The sequence below is a fragment of the Primulina eburnea genome, chromosome 3 (assembly GCF_022965805.1).
Source record: "Primulina eburnea isolate SZY01 chromosome 3, ASM2296580v1, whole genome shotgun sequence".
Classification (NCBI taxonomy): domain Eukaryota; kingdom Viridiplantae; phylum Streptophyta; class Magnoliopsida; order Lamiales; family Gesneriaceae; genus Primulina; species Primulina eburnea.
In genome coordinates, this window is record NC_133103.1 from 17,935,994 (window position 1) to 17,955,603 (window position 19,610).

General features: G+C 36.1%; 3 protein-coding genes and 1 pseudogene across 3 annotated transcripts; 3 read left to right on the forward strand and 1 right to left on the reverse strand.

Moving 5' to 3' along the window:
- Positions 1–226: 226 nt before the first annotated feature.
- LOC140827140 (leucine-rich repeat receptor-like tyrosine-protein kinase PXC3) lies at positions 227–4,655 on the forward strand. Its single transcript, XM_073189752.1, has 2 exons — positions 227–3,498; positions 3,840–4,655. Exons 1-2 carry the CDS (start codon positions 1,155–1,157, stop codon positions 4,163–4,165), a joined length of 2,670 nt encoding a protein of 889 aa, XP_073045853.1. The 5' UTR covers positions 227–1,154; the 3' UTR covers positions 4,166–4,655.
- A 799-nt stretch (positions 4,656–5,454) lies between these two features.
- Positions 5,455–8,062, reverse strand: LOC140827141 (zinc finger AN1 and C2H2 domain-containing stress-associated protein 13-like). The gene is made up of 2 exons (XM_073189753.1): positions 7,750–8,062; positions 5,455–6,413 (listed from the first exon to the last, which is right to left on the reverse strand). Exons 1-2 carry the CDS (start codon positions 7,846–7,848, stop codon positions 5,643–5,645), a joined length of 870 nt encoding a protein of 289 aa, XP_073045854.1. The 5' UTR covers positions 7,849–8,062; the 3' UTR covers positions 5,455–5,642.
- Positions 8,063–13,968: 5,906 nt separating this feature from the next.
- Positions 13,969–14,777, forward strand: LOC140828374 (uncharacterized). Its single transcript, XM_073191358.1, has one exon. It carries the CDS (start codon positions 14,258–14,260, stop codon positions 14,558–14,560), a length of 303 nt encoding a protein of 100 aa, XP_073047459.1. The 5' UTR covers positions 13,969–14,257; the 3' UTR covers positions 14,561–14,777.
- Positions 14,778–16,514: 1,737 nt separating this feature from the next.
- Positions 16,515–17,957, forward strand: LOC140828375 (senescence-specific cysteine protease SAG39-like; annotated as a pseudogene).
- The last annotated feature ends 1,653 nt before the right edge of the window (positions 17,958–19,610 follow it).

Here is a 19,610-nt window from a genome sequence, read left to right on the forward strand (position 1 = left end):
TAGAGTGAGTGTTGAACTATTGATGTATTTAGCCATATTTTTCATAAACATTAACCAAAACACACTATACAATTAAAATACCAAGAAAAAAACATCCTTGACAAAATTCCTCGATAAATTCAATTTTATTCAATTCAGTCCCAACGGATATAAAATGAAATTAATTTTTGGAAATCAATAATTAAATTATATATAAAAAAAGTAATAATGAAAATCAAGTCGATTCTCTTCTGACTTGTAGTACACAGAATGATAACTGAGGCACGCTTGCAGCATTCTGAGACAGAAACAGTGTAATTGGTTCATGACTGCTCAATTCTCGTGAAGCTTTCACTATGCACAAACATGGCGTCTCCTCTTCTCTCTCTCTCTCTCACACACGCTCACACAGAGTGACAGAGCGGAAAAAGCATCTGATTCTGAGCATTCCTGAAAGCTATGATTACACCTATAAACATTGTACAATCCACCCTCCACCTGCGTTTTTTCTCTAGTCATAGGAAAGCTCCCTTCGTTCTTTTCCTACCTGCAAGATTTTGCTCAGCTTTTTTATCTTGTTTTTCCTTGATTTTTTTGGTTTTAGCATGTTTTGGATTTTTTTTGAGTGTACTCGACAGTCAGTTGAGTTTCTATAACGAGTTCTTGAAATTACTTTCTACCCTTTGTCAATCTGGCTACCCTCCAGCCTGTTGTGTGCGTTTTCACATAATATGGTAGGATCCAGCAGAAAGATTACTGCTTTTTTGGTAGATTTTGGGCCGAGTTAGGATATTTGGTTTTGTTGGTTTAGATCAAGGTATCATAAAAAAGTACATTTTACTACACAAGTTGTGGGGAAGGAAAGGTTCTTGCTTTCTATTTTCCTTCGTTTTCAAGATTTTGAGATGGGCCAGTTAGGAAAGGTGAAATGTGTTGGTGGGGTCGTCTACCTCAAGGCTTTTCGTGTTTCGCTTTACTAAAAATATGAAATGTCAGTGTCTTCATGTTGTTTGCTCTGTAACCTATCAGTGGATTCACAGCATAAATAGAAAGAAGCTCATGTTTTTATCAAATTCACGATAATATGAAGTTTTCATGACCTTTTTTTTGGCTTTGTGAGGATAAGAAAACATCTTTAGCTCCATCATTTTTCCCAAATTGCAAGTAACCCGAAAATGCAATTCTTGTGTTTTTCGAGTATTTTGCTTTTTGGGTTGCTCTCATCTTCTCAACTTGGATTTACTCAAGTGTTCAATGATGAAGAAACACTATTAGAAATTGGGAAAGAGCTTAAATTATCCGGTTGGAACGGAAATAACTCAGATTATTGCACGTGGCCTGGCATTTTTTGCAGCTCTAACAATTCCTTTGTTGAGAGGCTTGATCTTTCTAATCATGGGCTTCAAGGTAACGTGACTCTCATTTCTCAGCTTAAAGCGCTGAAGTGGCTTGATCTTTCATACAACAATTTCCAAGGCATGATTCCATCTGCTTTTGGGTATTTATCGGAGCTTGAGTTTCTTGATTTATCATTCAATAAGTTTGGAGGTTCAATTCCTCTAGAGTTGGGTAGGCTTAGAAATCTCAGGGAATTAAATCTATCCGATAACATGCTCATGGGTGTGATACCTGATGAGCTTGAGGGTTTAAAGAAGCTGCAGGATTTACAGCTGTTTTCAAATAGATTGAATGGTTCTATCCCATTGTGGGTAGGTAATCTTACCAATTTGAGAATCTTTGCTGCTTATGAAAATGAGTTTAGTGGTGTGATTCTTGACAAGTTAGGTTCGGTCTCTGAACTTCAGTTGCTTAATCTTCATTCAAACCAGCTTGAGGGGTCGATTCCTGGTAGCATTTTTGCAATGGCAAAACTTGAAACATTGGTTCTGACTCAGAATAGATTGAATGGGAGTATTCCTGAATCAATTGGGAAGTGTAGAAACCTTTCGAATATTCGGATTGGGAATAACAATTTGACCGGAGGCATTCCTAAGGAAATTGGAAATATCAGCGGCCTCACATATTTTGAAGCAGACAATAACAATCTTTCTGGGGAAATTGTGCCTGAGTTTTCGAGATGCTTGAATCTGTCCCTCCTTAATCTAGCCTCAAACGGGTTCACTGGAACCATCCCACCCGAGTTTGGCGAACTCAGTTACCTCCAGGAGTTGATTGTTTCTGGGAACAGTCTGTTTGGAGACATCCCAACTTCAATGCTTCGGGCCAAGAATCTGAACAAGCTTGACTTGAGTGATAATAGATTCAATGGCACCATACCGGAGACTATCTGTAGTATGTCAAGATTACAGTTCCTGCTTTTGGGTCAGAATTCAATAAGCGGTGAGATTCCACATGAGATTGGGAACTGCGTGAAACTAGTCGAATTGCATTTGGGTGGTAACAGTCTCACTGGAAGCATTCCACCCGAGATTGGCCATATCAAGAACTTGCAGATTGCTTTAAATTTGAGTTCCAACCATCTCCATGGCCAATTGCCTGAAGAACTTGGAAGACTAGACAAGCTAGTTTCATTAGATGTATCTGATAATCAACTGAGTGGAAGCATTCCAGCAGCATTGAAAGGCATGCTAAGTTTGATAGAGGTTAATTTTTCGAACAATCAATTCGGCGGCCAAATACCCTCCTTTGTTCCCTTTCAAAAAAGCCTGAATTCAAGCTTTCTTGGAAATAAAGGGCTCTGTGGTGAGCCTTTGAGTATTTCCTGTGAAGGTTTGAACGCTCAGGCTCGTGATGCTTACCACCACAAAGTGTCTTACAGAATAGTGTTAGTTGTCATTGGTTCGGGTTTGGCTGTTTTCGCATCTGTGACTGTAGTTGTATTGCTGTTTATGATGAGGGAGAGGCAAGAAAAAGCTGCAAAAGATTCAGGAACTGATGAAAATGAAACAAACACCGCGCCCGTGGTATTACTCGGAAATGTGTTTGCTGAGAACCTCAAGCAAGCTGTGGACTTTGAAGCAGTTGCCAAAGCAATTACGAAAGATATAAATAAGCTCTGTGTTGGTACATTTAGCACTGTATACAAAGCCGATATGCCATCCGGTATGATATTATCTGTTAGAAAACTTAAATCATTGGATAGAACCATAGTTCATCATCAGGGCAGGATGATCAGAGAAGTTGAAAAGATGAGTAAGCTCTGCCACGAAAATTTGATGAGGCCCATTGGGTTTGTGGTATTTGAAGAAGATGTTCTTTTATTACATCAGTACTTTCCGAATGGGACATTGGCTCAGTTTCTTCACGATTTTTCGAAGAAACCAGAATACAAACCTGATTGGTCTGCTAGAATTGCCATTGCCATTGGAGTGGCTGAAGGGCTGGCATTTCTCCATCATGTGGCCGTTATCCACCTTGATATTTCTTCAGGCAACGTAGTTCTGGATCATAATTTTAATCCATTAGTAAGTGAAGTTGAAATATCCAAGCTCCTTGACCCGTCTAGAGGGACCGCAAGTATCAGTGCTGTTGCAGGTTCATTTGGATATATTCCCCCAGGTAACCCCTCTATCTTGAATTTGAGCAGAACCAACATGAGGTCGTCCCTTAATTAACCTTGGGTTCGCTCCTGTCGTGATCTTATATCGACTCCTTAAGAATTTTTGGAGCATTTAATAAGTTTGCGAAATCCTAACCCTTGGAAGAGTGGTTTTTTGGATTTCTGCTCCACTTAAATTTCTGTGTTCAATTCCCTGCTAGAATGCTTTCTTGTCCTATTTCGACTTCCAAATAAAATATATTTATCCATAAAACACGACTGAACTTTGCCAATATAATTTTAATAAAATACTTTTAACCTTATTTAGCTTGCCTACAATCTTTTTAACTTTGTTCAACAGAATATGCATATACCATGCAAGTTACAGCGCCTGGCAACGTTTATAGCTATGGAGTTGTCCTGCTTGAGATCCTCACCACTCGACTTCCCGTGGAGGAGGATTTTGGCGAAGGGGTCGATCTGGTGAAGTGGGTTCATACTGCTCCCATACGAGGGGAGACCCCAGAGCAGATCCTGGACTCTCGGCTGAGCACTGTCTCATTTGGTTGGAGAAAAGAAATGCTGGCTGCTCTGAAAGTAGCTTTACTCTGCACAGATAGCACACCAGCAAAACGGCCCAAAATGAAGAAGGTTGTCGAAATGCTTAGTGAAATCTCTCAAAATTAGGTGGAGTGGATTTTTCTATTGATCATATACTACACTGAAGTATCTGGGCCACACCAGTTTACCGTGGACACGCATTTCACAAGCCCGCGAGTTTCTTGTAATGTTTGGGACATGCTCAAGGTTTGGCTGCATCCTCGGTCCCGGTTGCATGTAGAAGTTGATGATAAACCAAAGTTGCAATCTTTATAGATAGAAATGATGGAAGAGACGATCAGATGCAGAACAAATGCAAAGAGAGTGGTTCTCTTAGAGTTGTGAATTGGCCTCAAATGAGATGGATAAGAATTTGTTGGTTTCTGATATGTATGTATGATATGAATTAAAATGATATATGTTTGTATTATTTTAGATACAGCTAATTTATAAATGTGTCAACAAATTGGAGAACCATGAAAAAAACAATTGTGATAGTCTAGACTCCAATCTAGAAATGGTAAAAACTTGCTAAAATTCAGTACGTCGGAGGTACAACATCAAATTTGAAGTCAGCTTCACAAAGAAAGAATTGAATGAATTCAAGGGCAAGAATCCGAAATTTGAGCCAATCTTTGTTTCATTCCTTTGGAATAAGACATCTAATTCAAGTTCTTTATTGTCCTCTGCTCAAATTTTTTGTTCTTTATTTTGTAAAATTATTCCAGGAGCTTAAACTAGTGTTCATTGGCGACTTGAATCCACATGTACGGCAAAAGTAACATTATTAAATGTAAGGTTAGCTATCCCTCATGGAGCTCCGTGCATAAGAAGTTATTTTGGTGCATATTTTAAAATAAGTGGTACCAAAAATTAGGGGCGACTTCCTGAACAAAAAAAAGGCAAAAATCATCCCAATTCAATTCACCCCACGCAAAGAACGTTTAAAAGAACGAATTTAATAACTTAGTTTGATAAATTCTATTTTCTACTCAACTTTTAAGTTTTAACCCTCGAGCCTAATAAGTTTTGTACTGTAAAGATATATTACTTGAAAAGCCATTAATTTGCATTTTCAACCTATTATTGGTATGGCCGTATGGTTGATTTTTTAAAAAATATATATCATTTGTAAATTATAACTTTATTATGATGTAATTATTTTCCTCTATATTTTAATATACATTCATTTTTGTTCTTATCTTTTAAAAAAGAAATTTTATTGAAATAACTCTTGTATAAAAACTGTTTCAAATTTTCCCGTAAAAAGTGTGAGATCATTTGTTTTCCCAATTTACAAACAAAAATCTTCTCATTTTGTCACAGGTAATAATGAAAACATATGATCTCCACTTCCTCAACCTGTCCTCATGAAAGATCAGCAACACTTTTTCTAAGCATATCTTAGTAAATAATACCGATACATTTTTCTTTAAAAGAAGAAACAAAATAATTCACCGGCCATTGGTAACAGCCATGCGCCTCAAGCCTACATACAAAAAAATTAATGGGGATAAAAATAGCATCAAATGAACACAGTTGTCAAGTTTTGGCTCGCAGTTGATCATGATTTTGAGATTCCTCCATGTTCTCTCTCGACATGCTCCACGAGGGTTGCAGGATCACGAAATCCTTTACTACATTTGGGACAGACATCAAGCGTCGCCTTCATGACCCCATTCCTTTCATGGACTTTTTCCACATGATCTACTAGAGCTCCAACATTAGAGAATCTTAAATTACACCGTGGACACACTTCAACTTGCCCACTCACACTTCCATGTTGCCTCGTACTGCCATTGCTACTCTGGACTGCTCCATCTTTACTCATTACTTGATTGAATTCATTGCTCAATTTAGTTATTCCAGCTTCAGCTGTGGCTCGAACTGAAGAAGCTGCCTTGAGGAAACTTGTGGCCCATTTTGATGAAGAAGCGACCGGAGCTCGCTTGGGGTCCTCTTTTTGGCTTCTATTCAAAAATCCCATAAACTGAAACGAGGGTTCAGGTTTCTTGGGTCCAGGACACTTGTGGTCTGGTCCAAACCTATGTTTCAAGCAATGGTCGAGTGTACAATCTCTACATTTGATTGAGTTTGAGAAAGCTAGAATTTCTCTGCAGCCTGGTACTGGACATTTCCGTTTTTTGGTAGTGTTTTCATAGTTTGATGGGTCACACTCAATGTTTACATGTGATTCCCAAGTAATATTAGGATCTTCATTGTGGATCAAACGAACTCCTTTTGCACAGAGCGGGCAGATGACAACAGTAACATCGTGTTTGTTAGCTTTGGGACATTGGTGTCTGCCATAGCTCCGGTGCTCAAGACAGAACACCTGTGAAGATTTTGCAGGGGAATATAGAATATTGACGAGAACTGAATTTACGACAGTCATTGGTAGATGAGGTGAGTAATATAGGCGATTTAACATTAGCAATGACTATAGACCGTGTAGTCCGAACTATGATTAATTTAACCAGAACATTTAATGGCAGATAAGTAACATAGATGACCAAGGATAGAAATTAATGTAAGCATAGCTCCTCAACAAATATCATCGAGCGGTAAATTGGCGAGAAATTCCCATGTGATTGAGGAAATATCAGAACAGTACACATAGCATCAATATCACCATCAGGCTTTCTACAGAAAAAAAGTTCACCAGACCACAGAATCAACAGACTTCTTGAAGTATAAAGTACGTAGTAGCATCCACGGCTTCCACATAGCAGAAATTTGAGAATAATGAATAGCTAAATAATCATCATTTTTAGTTTAGAAGGAAAACCAAATTTGATTCCAGAATCTTCTCCACTACAAATGACAATGATATTGTAGGAGTAAGGTGTTAGTTCAATCAATATCCTATGTCTCATCATAAGAAAAATCAACTCTAACCAACTCTTAAAAATATGTGAAAAAAAGACTCACTGACCAAAGTACAACCACTGTAACAGGGACCAATGACACGTTGTTTCATTGGATTTCACACAGAAGTTTTTTAAAAAATAGAAGCTTGATCTTAATCGGTGGTCGCAAATGTTAATGTTGTCCAGATAGCTCTTTGAACAAATTTCAACTATTATGCCAGTAAAACTATTCAAACAATTAAGTGCAAGTATGAAGTATGCACCATCATCGCTATATGCCAATATAGTTTCGCAATTTTGTGTTCCAAGCTCGAAAATTACAACCCTTTCTTGATGGATTTGAAAACAAATCGCCCATGCCCATGCCCATGCCCATGCCCATGCCCATCAATTATCTCAATTTTTTATGATTGAGCCTGTTATATCCGGCCAAACCTGACAGCAATAATTCAGAACCTTCCACACATACTACGAGTCTGCAATCCTTATGCTCTAAAGTCTAAACAAACACTTTTGCACGGTCTAACCATAAATTCCCAATTACCACAAGTTTTCGAATTATAGGCACGTATCAGATCTCATCGGAGTCAACTACAAAGGCAAAAGGACAAAAAAAACAACACCCGATAATTCCGTTTAAAAATGGACAACCTTTTTCTAAAAGCTGATGCTGAAAAAACAAAAGAAATAAAAATCCAGGTTCTATAAAATTCTAAAGCATCAAACACAACAATACCGCAAATACATAAATCTACTGCTTCATCAAAATACATTAATAAGGATACAAAATCAGAAACATACCTGATTGCAACAATCGCATGTGAAAGGAAGGAAATCAATCTGGTGGCAGTCGTCAACGCTGCAGTGTTTCCCTAAATTTGGGAATGCCGGAGTCCCCATGATTCAAAACAAAGAATCTTGTTCCGGTGAAAAAAAAAAGAAAAGAATTTGATATGATAAATCAATTGAAAAGGCGATACAATCTCGAAATTCGTGACGTATTCCCTGGATTCGTGCCGGCAACGGCGAAATCGGGGCTAGATTTTTCTACCCCAATTGCGCATTTGGACAGAGAAAATGCAGTGAAAAAGACAACGCGGAATTTGAAACTTTGACGCCAAATAAATATAATAATAGTAATTGAATAAATAAATAAATAAATAAAGTACATAAATTTTATGTTTATTAAGTTCGATCTTTAAAAATGATTTTAAAATCCGAAAAAAAATATTTAAATAATTCAAATAAAATAATCAAAAGTTTCTTAATTTTTAAAAAATTAAACCATATTCACATATAAATATTATATTTTTTATTTAACCTACGAATTCGTCAATTATGAGTCGGATCGTTTTAACCATTCAAGTCATGGATGTTTAGTGAGGATCTTCGTACATGGTGAATAACCAAATTCTAATTAAAATGAAATCTTTAGGATAAATCAATGCAATTTAAGAGAAAACAATGAAAGGACATCAAGTTAAATCTTGGATTTCAAATTGAGAGATCAAGAATTCTCACTATTTCTTAGATTCATGGACCCAATTCAGTTCAGTGAGGTCTTTCATACACAATTTTTTCCACCAAGAACATTTTTTAAAATTAATTGACCCCCGAATTTTGAGTATAATACTTTCACGCAATTCGCACTGTTCAACAAGCAATCGATATTTCACGACCAATGATATAATACTCTTTGTAGTAGCGGTCCTTATATATTGTATTAACAATCGAAATATGGTCGAAAGAAAGAATCTCTATTTGAGAGACTTCTTCCTATACCTATGAATTCCATTGGACCCAAAAATCACACATTGAGAAGAATCAGTAGGGTCTTCCAATATCAATAGGTTGATTGTTTCGCTTATGTATCTTCCAAAAGGAAAAAAGATCTCTGAGAGTTGTTTCCTGAATCCGAAAGAGAGTACTTGGGCCTCCCAATAACTAAAAAGTGTAGCATGTCTGAATCTAACTGGGGTTCGCAATAGTGGAGGAACTGTATAGGAAAAAGAGGGATTCTAGTTGTAAGATATCTAATGAAACCATCGTTGCAATTGAGATCTTATTCAAAAAGAAAGATATCAAATATCTGGAGTTCATTTTTGTATATTATATGGATGATTTGTACAAATTATACGTTTCGTCACCACTTTGTGAAAAATCGTTAGATATGAATATGTTAGATACATGTACCTCGATTTTGAAATCCATATTTTGGACCACTAAAAGTCTAAAATGCATGGTTTTGTGTTTTTCCAGGTATTTTAGATAAATGTTACTTAAAAATTAACAAAAGATTTAAAGACTCTTCAAAATTGCATAATTTAGATCTTCTTTTGTTGCTCTATCATCATTTTATATAAACATTTGTTCTACTAGTTTTGTCGAGAGTGAAAATTAAATTAAGCAAATAAAAAAGACTAGATTTTTAATGTGGTCGGACAATCATTGTACTCCATGGGACCACATCAACTATCAAGCAATCTATTAAGAAAAATATTTTTGCAAACAATAATTGTACTTGTATCATTAGAGACTCCCTCTCGAGAGACCTGACCATGGTTCCAAAACCGATTATTCCTGATAGTATAGGAAAGTGTTCAGAGGATAGTGAATACATATTTTAAAAATATATATATTTTTTAAAGAACTACTACAATAGCTTGTTTTGAAATGTAAAAAAAAAAAAAAAAATTAATGATGCTCATCGAGAAATTATATTGAGTTTGATTCTAAATCGAGCGGAAGAAACTCGATATCACATCCTAAAAACCGATTAAAAATTTTGTAAATGATTTTAAAAGAATATAAGTTTAAATAATAAAAGTAATTTTAAAAAACATTTTATCAAACACTAGAAATGCTTGTCAAAACAGTAACAATAATTAAATGCGATAAAGTAAAGACATCAACACTTTTTATGGATGTTGAAGATTAACAACCTATACTTCATTCTTTCTTCCGTTGTTGGAAAGTATTCACTAGAAAACTTTGACTTAAAGCAACTAAAATGATTCAAACTCGATTCTGGTTAGCACCCTCCATGAGAATTCCTAGCACACTCTTGATTGTATGTCGCAGCCTTACAATATGCATAATGTTTAACATCTCTTATGCTAAGACTACAAACACAATATTTAACATCTTTTAGTAAATATTTATAGTGTATATTTATCAAATATATCCTCACACACAGATGAAAAGCCCTCACTAAGATGATCTATCTATTTAGAATCCCTTCATTGAGAATAAATCTTCTTGTGGGTGAGCTTTTATGTATTTATTGCTCTAATATGCCAAAGGCTTCAAGCCCTTAAGTCTGCTCTTCTCTCGCTTGATATGATATTCAAAGAATTGGATTTATGAAATCTTAGAATCATATGAATGTTTGAAACAAAAATATGATCGTTTGGAAATGTTATGTATGATTTACTAATATTGAAACAGTCGTATTCGCGTTGATGACAATTTTGTAAGATCGAGCTGAATTTTCAGTTGACTGGGCTGATTTGACTATGATAGGTTGATCAGCTTGGTCTACTGGTTTGACCAGCTTGCTCTGAGTCGAGTTGATACAAGACGAGCTGATATCTTTTCTTGATTATAACTCTTGATTCATCAATTTATGGGCAAAGTGATTAACATAAAAATTGTAGCTTTTTCTCTAACTTTCCACAAATCAAGAATCACTCAATTTCGAGTTCGTATGATAGAGATATACTCGAAATACTAGGCTGTCTATAAGCTGAAACTGTTTTTACATTCAGTGCAGAACCAACAAATGTATCACAGTTTGTCATCATCTTTAGATCATTGTCTTAGCTATGTAACACATACTGAATTGTTTTATTTCTATAACCAAGCTATGGAGACATAACCAAAATAATAGAATTGATTATGTCAAGCTGATTCCATCTTCAATTACATCAGATTGATCTTGTGACCACCAGCTTGCCTTGATAACATCCAATTAGTCGAGCTGGTCTAATTTATGTTTCTTGTTGAACCATGAAATCAGTCGGTCTTTGAGTAATTGACAAGTTTCACTCGTAATCTTTCTTTCAAGCTTGCATCATGCGTAGTTTTCATCTGAATACAACTAGATTGAAAGATGAGTCAATTGGATACAAGAGGCCTATATTCTGAGTTCCTTTAAAATATTTAAGTATTTTTTAACAACTAAATGTAATTGCTTAGATCACATTGAAAATGTGCACACGTAAGAATTTTTTGAAGGATGTACAGTGATCGTGACTAATACGATGATTATGATGATATGTAATGCCAAGGCTCAATTGACGGGTGAAAGTGTCATTGATTTTCCCACCGCCCAGTACAGTGGTTATACGTAGATAGATCTATCGACTTTCAGCTGAAACGAAAAGTCACAATTAAAGATTCGAATTCAATAAAAGAAAGATGTATACGTATATGATGATAAAGGAAATGTATATGATGAAAGGAAAAAGATATATGTATATGATGAAAAAGGAAATGTAAAGTTTATGCATGATCGTGAAAATTTATTTTATGTAAAAGTAATTTCATTGTTACATGTGATTGTATATGTAGCATGATATTGATGTTGTTGAGGGACTTGATGGTTGATCTTGTTAGACTGAAGGTACACACAACCCGAGGACCAACTCTAGTTTTTCAAATTTAAATTAAGTTTATGATTTAAGTTTACGTTAAAGATTTTATGACTTTTATAATGCTTTTGAGAGATTTTTGAGAGAATGTTAGAGTCAGTTTATTTTGAAGTTTTGCTAAGTTTAGGTTTGGTAAACGATTATCGATTTTATGTTTTGAATTAGATTCTTTGAATTTTCCAACATAGTTGGGTGTTTTAATTTAAAATGGTGCAAAATTAATTTAAAAATACCTGTCTATATATGTATATATTTTCGGTCGAAGTAAAAGGAGGAAAATAAATTCTAGAATTTTTTAAAGAAAAACGAGTAATGGACGTTTCAGATGAAGATCATGATAGCAAATATAGATGTTGCTCTTATTGATGGAGCACCACATCAAATAGAGAAGTCACAAGATGAGTGGACTTCAGAAGATAAGAGAAAAGCTAACGTGGACAATGTGACCAAGTACATCTTGTATAAAACTTAAACAATCAGATCAGTAAGACTCTTACAGTCAGTTACATGTATTTTTGAACAAAATAAACTAGCACAGATGATCCTTAATGATACGAAAATAACAATCAAGTGTGTGCTTCAAAGTATGAACACTCAGTTGGAATTAATAAACTTTGATTGCAGAATAAGGCCTGTGAACAAGAAAAGTGTAGACTCACTGAGTGTCCACACTACAGATCTATTTATAGGACACAGCTTCCAACGTGCTATTTTTGAATTTAATAGTCGTACTCAAATACAGAAGTTGTTGTGCCACGTCATTGTTCTTTCTGAAAAATAATATGATTCGATAGTGCACATAAACTCTGACTAATAACATATTAAATAGTTGTTAATGGTACAAATGATATTTTATCTGATAATGTCAGCTGAGCTTTGATCCTTAGATGAAATGTTCTGGAACAACTTCTGACTAATTCGGGGGCCATTGATTTTAAAGAAATTGGTGGACCTCATGTATGTGTGTATAAATCTGGGCCTTTGATCTTTTCATGAGGACAGTACCCCACAAGGTAGGGTGAAATCTTCCGGTGATGAGGTAACTAGTAAGCCTTGAATGGTAATCTGTAAGTCTTGAATAAGTGACCTTCGACAACCACTCACCTTACAGCAGCCATTCATGCTCAAGTTCAAATTTTTTTAAGGATTCAGTTCGGCTCGACTTAAAATTAATGTTCACATAACTTTTTATTAAATCCGAAACTTAATTGATACAAAATAATAATAATAATAATAATAATAATAATAATAATGTAGGTGAAGCATGGTCACTTTCGTCCTCACACTACATCACTTACATGTCATTGAATGGTCAACTTACATAACTTTAAATGGTGATATTTTTCATATTTGACTCAGGTGTCCCCGTTTTCTTTCCCATCCACGAAGGGACAAACAAACCACTATATGCTAATCCATTTTCACATTCACTTGCAAAACTTCTTTACCTGCTGTTTTTTTAGGGATGGATACGGTATACCGTAAATATCGGTATGAAATTTTTTCAGACCGATATCGATACTGATAACGGAAATTCGGTATACCGCACATTCGATATACCGAATTTTCGATATAAAAAATTTCATACCGGTACCGTACTGACACCGAAAAATGTGTCCGTATACCGAATTATACCGAATTTTCGATATAAAAAATTTCATACCGGTACCGTACTGACACCGAAAAATTTGTCCGTATACCGAACTTAAATTTAAAAAAAATAATAATAAACAATTATTTTCGATATATACCGAAATACCGAAAAAAAATAATTCCGTACCGATATCGATACCGAAAATTTCGGTACGATATCACACCGTACCGAAATTTCGGTATATCGATTTTTCGATAAGTACGATATTTTTTCGGTACGATTTTTCGATATTTCAGCATTTCGATATTTTTTGTCACCCTTAACTTTTTTCATAGCACATTCATCAAAATAATTCAAGAATTGTATGTTAGTGTAATTAATTATTAGGAGATGAGTTGTCTTTTGAAATTAGTGTACAAAATAATTAAGTTTTTGCATTTATATATAATACAAAGTCTGATAATTAAAGTGGGTTAGAGAAAAAAGATAACCATTGAACAGAAATAAAGTTAGACTAATGGGACAACGGTCATATTTTCATTTTCTTATTATATTTAGAAATAATCCAATTAATTGATCAGCTTAAATGAATATTAGAATTTAAAATTAATAAATACAATCTAGAAATCATAAAAGGTGAAAATATGTACTAAATACGAGTACTATTCTTAAAAAATTTATATAATTTATTACTATTTTTATTATAAATATATTAAATTTGTGATGTTCATAATAAATTTTTATGATATATATTTTCTTGAAATTAAATTAAAATATAATTCAGCCCTTCCTTTTTATTTCTCCCACAAAGTCCGATGCCATCATTTTGCTGCTCCAAAGCTCATCTGAACACTCTCTCCTCCTCCCATGCTCTCTCCGGCACTCACTCACGCATATTTGCACACATCAACAATCCCAAAATGTTTGAAGCTCATTCTGCAATCATGATGATCCCATAGTTCTGAGAAATCTTTGGCCATTTCCATGTTCGATCTGTTCTTCCAGCTGAGTTCTGTTTAACCCCTATATCTTCAGTACATCGCCATATATCTGTTCTTTAAACATGGCTCTAGTGAATCAGCTGCCGCCACTTGTAGGGCCGCCGCCGGTGCTGGTGGAGGTGGAGCCGAGCCATTCCACCCACCACTCCATCGAGACACTGGTGGTGGTGCTAGCGGTGATAACAATACTTGGAGTCGTTGCGGGGATCCTAGCTCGGCTCTGTGGAGGCCGGCATTTGGGGGGATCCGGGGAACATGACGTAGAAGGATGGGTGGAGAGGAAGTGCCGCAGCTGCATCGACGGCGGTGTAACAACCGCCGCCCCGCCGCCCAAGGAGGAACAGCCAAAGCAGGCGGCAACTTAGGAAGCAAAGAAATGAAGAATATTAGTACATGTGAGAGTTGGGCCAATTGAGAAATCTTGAAGGAGCCAATTTTTTTTCCCCAAATTTTAAATTCTCTATATTATCTTCAAAAAAATAAAAAAGTTCTAGCTATTTTCAATTTTTTGTTATTTATTTACATTTTGTGCATTAATTTTGTACTCGCCTGCCTTGTCTAATCTAAGAGTAAATTCTTTTTTGAGGTTTGATATATTTAATTATTTATCAAAATTACAATCAAAATAAATAGATTAAAGAATTCCTGTCGAGTTCTTAAATATGGAAAAAAAAAAAACAAAAAAACAAAAAAAGAATACAAACAAGTGATTTAGCAACATAATTAAAAGTTTACAACCATAATATTTTACCCAAATGTTATATAATGTGAAAGAGCTCAAATTAAATTTGTAATTTGTAAAATATAGATTTAGAATATGTTCGACTAAACTTATTTAAAACATTTTATAAGTTGTTTTCAGAAAATTTTAATGTTGGTAAATAAAATGTTTAATACAAAAATGTAATTAATAATTTAATCAATAAAATATTAATATTTTTATTTTTTATATCATAATAAAAAGATATAATAAAATCGTATTTTAAATTTGACAAAAAATAAGAAGTGATGATAAAATAAGAATATTTTGGAAAAATAAAATATAAAAATAAGATATTTTAAAAAACAACTTATTTTAACAACTATTTGTAATTTTTTTTAATAAATAAATTATGAGGGCAAAAACTTGTTTGAAATGGTCTCACGGATTGTATTTTGTGAGACAAATATCTTATTTGGGTCATCCATGAAAAAATATTATTTTTTATGCTAAGAGTATTACTCATAGATAAAGATTCGCGAGACCGTCTCACAAAAGACATGGTCAATTATGAGAGCTTATAAACTTTAAACAACTTAAAAGCTGTTTTTAGAGTTTATAAGCTCCGACAAACACTTTCTTAATTGTGAAAAGCTTTTAGCCATTTGTTTATTTAATTACGTTTCGTCTTTACATCCCTGATAATGATAATAATACGAAGCTCGATTGAATAATTTTGGAATTAACTTTTCTTCGCTATTGAGAATGATGCTCAAACTTGGCTCTCTAGGTGGTGTCCAAGTTTCTGGAGCTCGAGCTGGATTCACTTTCACAGTAATTATTATGTCTTTTCAGTAGGACAAAAATTTATGTGAAACGATTTTACGGCTCGTATTTTATAAGACAGATCTCTTCTTTGAGTCATCCATGAAAAATTATTACTTTTTATTGTGAATATCGATAGGGTTGACCCGTCGCACAGATAAAGATTCGTGAGACAAGATACCTACTCTTTTTGTAGAACAATATAATAAGCCAATAATTATTATAACCGTAAATAAAAAATGATAAAGAAATTAGAATTAGTATCTCTTAAAGTTGTGTTTGAATTGAAATATTTGGATTTGAGGGGCTTTTTGAATGATATTTTCAAATGATCATGTATGGAGATGAATTTGAAATATATCCCGATGACTCAAAAAATAATCGACGGTGATTTGAATGGAGTTTACCCGACAAACCAATCGAAAAACACTACAACATGATAATATTTTCTTGAGAATTGACGAAGGATCCTTAATCAAATGTTAGATTTCATAGAGTTTGACTTTATAACTTGTGTATCCCACGATTAATCAAAGCCATACACTGATATTCTAGGACAAGTTATATGTCAATTTGAACTATGTTCGATGGACCAACGTCTACGGTGTCTTCGTTAATCAGTCTTAGTTAAATGTCACCTTGATCTCCCCGGCAAACTGGAAATAACTTGATCGAATTTTTCGTTTACATAATAATTGAACAAATATTCTTCTTCTATAAATGCATGACTTCTTCGAGGCTAAAACGCGAACCCAAAAAGGACATTGTATTCTTTGATATTTATAACCAAGAAATGACTATCTCATCAGCACTAAACATGAAATCTAGTACCATTGTTCTTATGTTGGCAATCTTGGGAATTTTCGTCACTCGAACCACCTCGCGCCAAGTACCAACGTTGTCCATGCTAGAGAGACACGAGCAATGGATGTTAGAATACGGCAGAGTTTATGAAAATATCGAAGAAAAGGCGATTCGCTTCACGATATTCAAGGATAATGTGGAGTTCATTGAAAAGTTCAATGAAGGTGGAAATAGGCCTTACAAGCTTGGCCTCAATGCATTTGCTGATCAAACTAACGAGGAGTTTAGGGCTGCTAGGAATGGACTTAAGACAGTTTCTTCGAACGAGAAATGGACTGAAACTACATCGTTCAAATATGAAATGTGAGTGTTGTCCCACCTAGCATAGACTGGAGAAAAAAAGGGGCCGTCACACCAGTCAAGGATCAAGGCCAATGCGGTAAGACATTCCCTTTCCTAGTTAGGATAGACAGGCTTTCTTAACAAAAACATTTTTCCTTTGGAAATTTCAAGGTTAATGTATGGTCAGGCTTTAAAATTTTTAAACGCACTTACATAATGAAAGTGAATAGGCCAAAAGAATATTATGTTTAGGGATTCTGTTTCACTTTTTCTTCAAAGATATAAATCCATGCAAATATTAAAAAATAAAGAGAGGGTAGTGTTCCCACCGGTCATGTTTGGTTGTGTATAACGTTTCTGGAACGTATATATTCGATGTAATTCACGGTCTTTTTCTTCACTATCTTCCTGTCCTGAAACTACAGGAAGTTGCTGGGCATTTTCAGCAATAGCAGCAACAGAAGGGATCAACAAGCTCTCAACAGGCAAACTGATCTAACTCTCCGAGCAAGAAATAGTAGACTGCGACAGAACAAGCAACGACCAAGGCTGTGAGGGCGGATACATGGAAGATGCCTCCGGGTTCATCGCGAAGAACAAAGGGATCGCCTCCGAATCCACGTACCCTTACTCAGCCGCAGATGGAACCTGCAACAAGAACAAAGAAGCATCCCACGCAGCCAAGATTTTGGGGTTTGAAAAGGTGCCCACCAACAGTGAGGCTGCTCTTGTTAAGGCGGTCGCACATCAGCCTGTATCCGTGTCCATCGACGCGAGCGGAATGGCGTTTCAGTTTTATTCAAGCGGGGTGTTTACAGGGGACTGTGGGACCGATCTGGATCATGGCGTGACTGCTGTTGGATATGGGACGGCTGGGGATGGTACTAAGTATTGGTTGATCAAGAATTCTTGGGGAACTAGCTGGGGTATGGAGGGGTATATTATGATGGAGAAGGATATCAGTGCTAAAGAAGGGCTTTGTGGGATTGCTATGGATTCCTCATACCCTACTGCTTGATCTTGATCCTCAGAAAGAAGTTGTATATAATAATGGTGTATCTATCGTCTATCTGTACACACATACATATACAGACAGGTCGAATCCTCCGAATGTTGCATTGTCCGTCTTGTATATATGTTGTCTCTTTAATCAAGTCATGTCATGTGTGCTGAATTTGGGTCATGCAGTTTGAGAAATTTATCCAACATGGTAAATTATGTCTAGCTCTTTCATCAGCCGAAATCCAAATACAAATTTCTTTTACTACAATTGGCTGGGGGTTTGTTGTGTCTAGAGTTGGAACCGAAAATAGCATATGCGAAACACAATTCGATCAGGTTTACAAAAGTTTGACAGTTGAAAACTCCAATAGCTCTATGCCAATGCCCTTCATTTATCATCAGCATCGCTAGCAGCTGATTGATGCAGCATAGAATCTATTTAAAAACTGAGCTACTGTCCAATTCTAGCATGGTCATATTTTTTTAATATGTTCCTTCAGAAAATGTATTAATTTTTTTTAAGTATATAAACAAAATAAATGACAGGATATTTATATATATATATATATATATATATATGATGCCCCCAAGGGCATCCGGGCCCGGGTAAAGCTCCCAACCCGAAGGGTACTTGAACTCGGGCGAGATGAGAGCAGGGAGGAGATCCCAAATTACGACTACATGCGGAGAACCGTTACGAAAGGAGGATCCCGGATCTTTAGATATCAGGCGAGTTACGCACCCAAGTGTCAGAAGAATTCCCAATGAACTACCCGGCAAGCCATCACCCGGGGTAAAAGCTTCCTGGTCCCAGAGACACCTCGGGGGTACCCGGGTGGAAAGCGCCCGGGAAAGAGGCTCAGTCTCTCCCTTACCGTCACGTCTTCCGGAAATATCGGAACCCCTCTTCCCACATTCTATGACAAGGTCAACACTTAATACGTGTCCCACTATTTTACCAGGTGGCTCACCATCCCGAATCGTGGCCATCACCCGAACTTTGCGGGCAAGTCACCTACCTGACTCATTTATAAATACCCCCTGTAGATACTACACAAGGAGGTAACTCTTCTCTGGATATTCACAAGCACTCACAAATATTCTTATTTTCTAAGTCTTCCTTTGCGTGCATCACTGACTTGAGCGTCGGAGTGGATATGCCGGAACAATTTCCGGCGCCCCCCTAACGTTCTGTGATTTCAGGATTAATACTCAGGCCATCCCGGGCGTTAGTCCTCAGGCGACAGGGAACTCAATCTTCCCAGACCACCAGCAACTCGCAATAAAGCATTCAAATCGCACATATATCCGAACACCCGACTTGGCAGATTGCACACCCGGCTACTACCCAATTTGCCCGGTCGACATCACTGGCGCCGTCTGTGGGAAATCTTAGCTAAAGACGTAGATATGGTTACCACTCGTAAAACTACCGGGAACCATTCTGGTCCTCACAATCCTGAAGGAGGTCAAGAAAATCCACCGCCCAGTCACCTCCCAGAGGAGTTGTCTCAGTTAATAGCTGCTGCGGTCCAAAAAGCTCTCGCCGAAAGGGCCCTACCTGAACCCAGCCAGTCAAAGGAAAATGAGGCAATGGGAGAATCTCCTCCCGAGAAAGAGAGAGACAGAGAGGAGAATTCCCAGGCGTTTTCCAAAGCTCCTACCCTCACTATGGCCCAGGAGCTGGAAGATTTGAAGAAGAAAGTGAAAGAGTTGGAAGCCAAAGCCGGGTCATCTCATAT